The sequence below is a fragment of the Photinus pyralis genome, unplaced genomic scaffold (assembly GCF_008802855.1).
Source record: "Photinus pyralis isolate 1611_PpyrPB1 unplaced genomic scaffold, Ppyr1.3 Ppyr1.4_LG7, whole genome shotgun sequence".
Classification (NCBI taxonomy): Eukaryota; Metazoa; Arthropoda; class Insecta; order Coleoptera; family Lampyridae; genus Photinus; species Photinus pyralis.
The window spans coordinates 31,433,701-31,438,225 of record NW_022170738.1 but is presented as its reverse complement, the minus strand read 5'-3'; the positions used below and the strand labels follow the sequence as shown (position 1 = coordinate 31,438,225).

Genomic DNA, 4,525 nt, shown 5'->3' with positions numbered 1-4,525 from the left:
ATATGCCATTTTTTTCCAACAAAGAGACATAAAACAAACCACACTGCAGATCTCCAATATTCCTTCCGTCTCTTGGCTCAACCCGTTCAACATAAATTAAAGAAGAAAATATGGACGTTTTTAACTTATTAACATCAATAAATTATACATCTGCAATGTACAAATTCAATTTTTAAACAATGAACAATACTTTCAACGTAGGTACAAAAATTGAATTGAAGAGTCCCGTTTAAATATGGATACAGATTACAGATACAAATCTGTAGCTCCTATCTCCCGCAACGTTATTTGACTCAATGGCTGACTTCATCAACTTTTCTTCAATACAATTAATTCAGGAGTGGAATATTTGCTATAGATCACTTTAATGCCATAATACAACAATTATGAAACACAGGGTATTGAACAATGGCTATAGTCTCTGGTTTGTGGTCTGTGACTACAATAGCGGCCATGTTTTTTTTGTTTATGGCAAATGACAAATGTTTTGCACAGCTGATTGTATAAATTTTAATGAAATAATGAATATTTTTGTTACCTAATTTCCAACTATATCAATCGACAATTAAAAATGTTGCCCCACTTTCACGTATTGTGGACGTTGTCGATGATAATCTTTCATTGCCGTTGTAGTGATATAACAAATGTAGCCTTCGGGACGACGACGGACGGAATGCCAGCAGCTTTCGGCGATTTTGATTCGGACGAATTGACCGACGTCTTTGTTCTGCGAAACTACGGAAAGACTGTGGAAATACTGCTCGGTCACGATGAAGAACCTCTGCTACGCAGAGCGAAACCCCCGTTACAGTGCAATTTCACAAATCTTATAACGAGCGTCGTGCCGGGCGATTTTGACGGCGACGCGTTGATGGATTTTGCAGTGACCACCATCGAAAAGAGACCAACCAACGATAACAGTCACAAAACATCTTACACCTCCCTGTATATTATTTGGGGAGGTGGTACGTATTTAAATTGTAGCAAAAACGACGAGCCAATTTTACATCTGATCGGTCAACCGCTGGCTTTAGATTATAATCAAAATATGATTATCGATTTGTTTGGTGTGGATGTTGACGGTAACCGTACATTTTGGGTGTTCGATAGTCATCGAGGTGCTCCGAAGAAAATAAGTATGACGGGGGGACCGACAACGGAATTAATGAAGCCTCATGCTCATGCTTTCTTAGGTAAGTGTTTATCTCATTTTGAGTGTAAATATAAAAAATTGAGTTCTCAAAATATGCCTTCTCTTTGATGATCCAGGCTTCTTCAGATTACCAATTGGATATTTCTGATTTTTCGGGTTCCTCGCGTTTTTCAGATTCTTAGTCATAAAATTGTTCAAGTTAATCTAATCCTTGAAATTTTTTCTAATTTTGTATATTCTTCTTTTTTCATATTTTTATGGTGCTTCAAATTCTTCAGGTCTCGAATTCTTCTAATTCTTCAGATTCTTTTCGTGTTTCTTTAATTCTTCCTGTTCAGAAATTAGACTATTTTTAACGTTGTTTTTGGTTTCTTTCAATCTTCCTATTCTTCAGACTCCCCACTTGGTATATACAGAGTGTCCCAACGAGAAGTATACAGAGGGCTTTTAGGGTATTAAATTTAGAAATTTCGAAATAGAATTTAAAAAGCAAAGCAGATTAGTAATCACGATTAAATTGGCTTTCAAATAATGTGCCATTTGCCATAGGATTCCATTTAAAATTTTAGGGGTTAAGCTCCCTACGTAGAGGGGTGAAGACTTGGGTTCGTGATTTGTATTCCAAAAGTTGTCCCCTCGAATACAAAATTAACGTGTTCGAGGATTTTTCGAAATTTCTAAATTTAATACCCTAAAAGCCCTCTGTATACTTCTCGTTGGGCCACTCTGTATATAGAACAAGAGAGCGATAAATTTCTTTTGGTTTTGGTCCAAGTAAGAACCCTATTGAATTTGGGATCAAAAGGTCAAGTTACAGGGGTTAACATAAACATTCATATAAATTGAGTTATTTTTAGCGCATTTTCCAACGAAGTTGGGTGCGCTATTGTCAAAATCAGTTGTGCGCATGCGCAGACTGTGCAATGGCAACTCTCTTATTTATGGAGGTATTTCTTTGAAATTTTACCCAAAGATCCTTTGAGTGTAAGCAAAAGTATCGCATATTGTAAACGTCAGATTAATGTGCGCATGCGCAGGCTGTGCAACTTTCTTATTTATTGATATATTTTGTTGAAATTTTAACCACAGATATTTCTGGTGAAGGCAAACATATCGCATATAGTAAAAATCAAATGTGCGCATGCGCAGACTGCGCAATGACAACTTTCTCAGTTATGGAGATATTTCTTTGAAATTTTAACCATATATGCCTCTAGTAAACAAAATCACATCGGACATAGCTATGGCCTTTTGTGAAGTACTGATCAATCATGGAAAATGCGCTGAAGTTACTCGCCTTAGGGTGAAAACCTTTTTATTTGTTTATGCTTGTATGTAATTCTTTAAAATCTCAAGATTCTTTAACTTCGCCAGAATCCCCGAATTTTTTGAATTTATGGTGGCCTTCAAATTGCAATGTTGTTTCTTTTTTGCGAATAGGGAGGTTCGACATTTTTGGTATTTGTTTTATTTTAACTAAAAGCGAGAGATGTTGTAAACGTACCTGTGCGCGAGACTACCCCGCGTGACGTCAGTAGCCAGAAACATTTGCCGCAAGTGTTTACGGCGGACGTAAATATCAATATTTTTCACCAATTTTTTTTTCTGTTCGTTTTTAATAACAAAATCTTTTGATTTCAGTTAAAATAAAAAATGTCGAACCTGCCCATTCTTTATATCAAGCAAATTTTTCAGATTTTTATTATTTGTGTCTTCTTCTTCATCTTCGGTTCCTCAAAAATTGGTAGGATGTCATGTACACCAAAACTCCAATTTGTAGAAACAGTAGTAAAACAGCTTCTAATCGATAACACATCTCTTATAGTAACAATATTCTTTCACATTACAAGAAAGTGACTGAATTAAGTGTTTTTATTGTAGATATAAATGACGATTATATGGCGGATATTTTCATTACAACTAAAAAAGACTTTGAGATATGGTACGGGAGCGAATCACAGAGATTCGTTTATTCCCATACGATTCCGCATCCGCCGCGAGCGAAGAAAATCGGTCAATCCGTTTTCCTCGACGTCGAGTTATTAGGTCGCATGGATCTGGTAACCCCGGTCTGCTATGATGACAACTGTCGCGACAGCGCTCTGTTGGTGTATCATAACGGAACGTGGCACAATCTGGAGGTGAATTTTAAGGAGACGAATGATAACGTTTGGGGCTTCTCGTTGCGCGAAGGGAGGAAGTATACGAATGTGATCACGCTACATTGCGGCGATTTCAACATGGACGGATATCCCGATATCTTAGCCACACTCGAACTGAGCCAAACTTCGGATACCCAGTCTTTCTTGCTTGAAAATATTGCTTGCGAAAGCGGCTGTGACGGCTTTTCGCGCACCTACCAAGTTCAATGGAACGCCTTGCAACCATTCAAAAACGGTACCGTAATGGCGGTGTTCTTTGACTTTTACCAAGACGGTATTTTGGATGTGATATTAGTCGAAAATAACATAACCGAGTATAAAACAGTCGCATTTAAAAATAGCTTAGATTATGACGCTAATTTTATTAAATTAATGGTATTAACGGGACTTAGTAATAATAATAATCACATGATCGACGGGCGAGTTGGTAAGAAACGAAGAACGTATGGCACAAACTTGCCGGGGCCGAGCATTTCGTATCGGACGACAACCCAAGAGGGAAACAGCCGCCACGCCATTTCGGCGCAGTTACCGCAATCGGCCCATTTCAGTCTTAATTTACCTTATACCATTTTCGGACTGGGTCGAACACCCAATTTTGTTGATACGCTAACCGTAGGGCTGTCGAACTACTCTAAAGACTGGACGCAGATTATTCCCAACTGTCAGATGGTTGTAATACCGATGCCGACGTCGCAGCCTAGCAAATGGAAGGCGCAGTTGTTCGTCACGCCTAGTAAAGTTATTTTGACATCCGTCGCGGCGCTAACCGGCGTCTGCGGTTTGATAACGATTATTATTGGAGTTTTGCATTGGAAGGAACGGCAGGAGGATAAACGGGAGAGGTTGCAAGAGTCCCATCGATTCCATTTTGATGCAATGTAAAGTTGTCGTCACATATGATAGTAGTTGTTGCTTTGTTTTGTATCTTTTTTTTATTGTTGTGAAAAATAAAACTATTAAACATTTTTGTTGGTGTTGCTATTTATTGTTGGTAGATAAGAAGATCAAATAACAAGTAAAATGGTTCTGATCTTTGACAGAGAGGATCCATTCCATGAACAGTTTTCTTAGAATGCGAATTGAGGGTGACACTGAAGGCAAAGTAAGTAAATAAGGTACGTCTCGATTTTAAATGTCCCAACTGTGTAAGAAAATTCGATTTTACTCATCTAGTTCATTGAAAGGGGTGTGAGACCATAGGTACTGG

The 4,525-nt window shown here is 38.0% G+C and overlaps 1 protein-coding gene across 1 annotated transcript; it reads left to right on the top strand.

Annotated features, from left to right (window-relative positions):
- Nucleotides 1-441: 441 nt before the first annotated feature.
- Nucleotides 442-4,284, top strand: LOC116176534 (T-cell immunomodulatory protein-like). Its single transcript, XM_031495138.1, has 2 exons — nt 442-1,193; nt 3,035-4,284. The coding sequence occupies exons 1-2, from the start codon at nt 572-574 to the stop codon at nt 4,198-4,200; spliced, it is 1,788 nt and encodes a 595-aa protein (XP_031350998.1). The 5' UTR covers nt 442-571; the 3' UTR covers nt 4,201-4,284.
- Nucleotides 4,285-4,525: the final 241 nt, after the last annotated feature.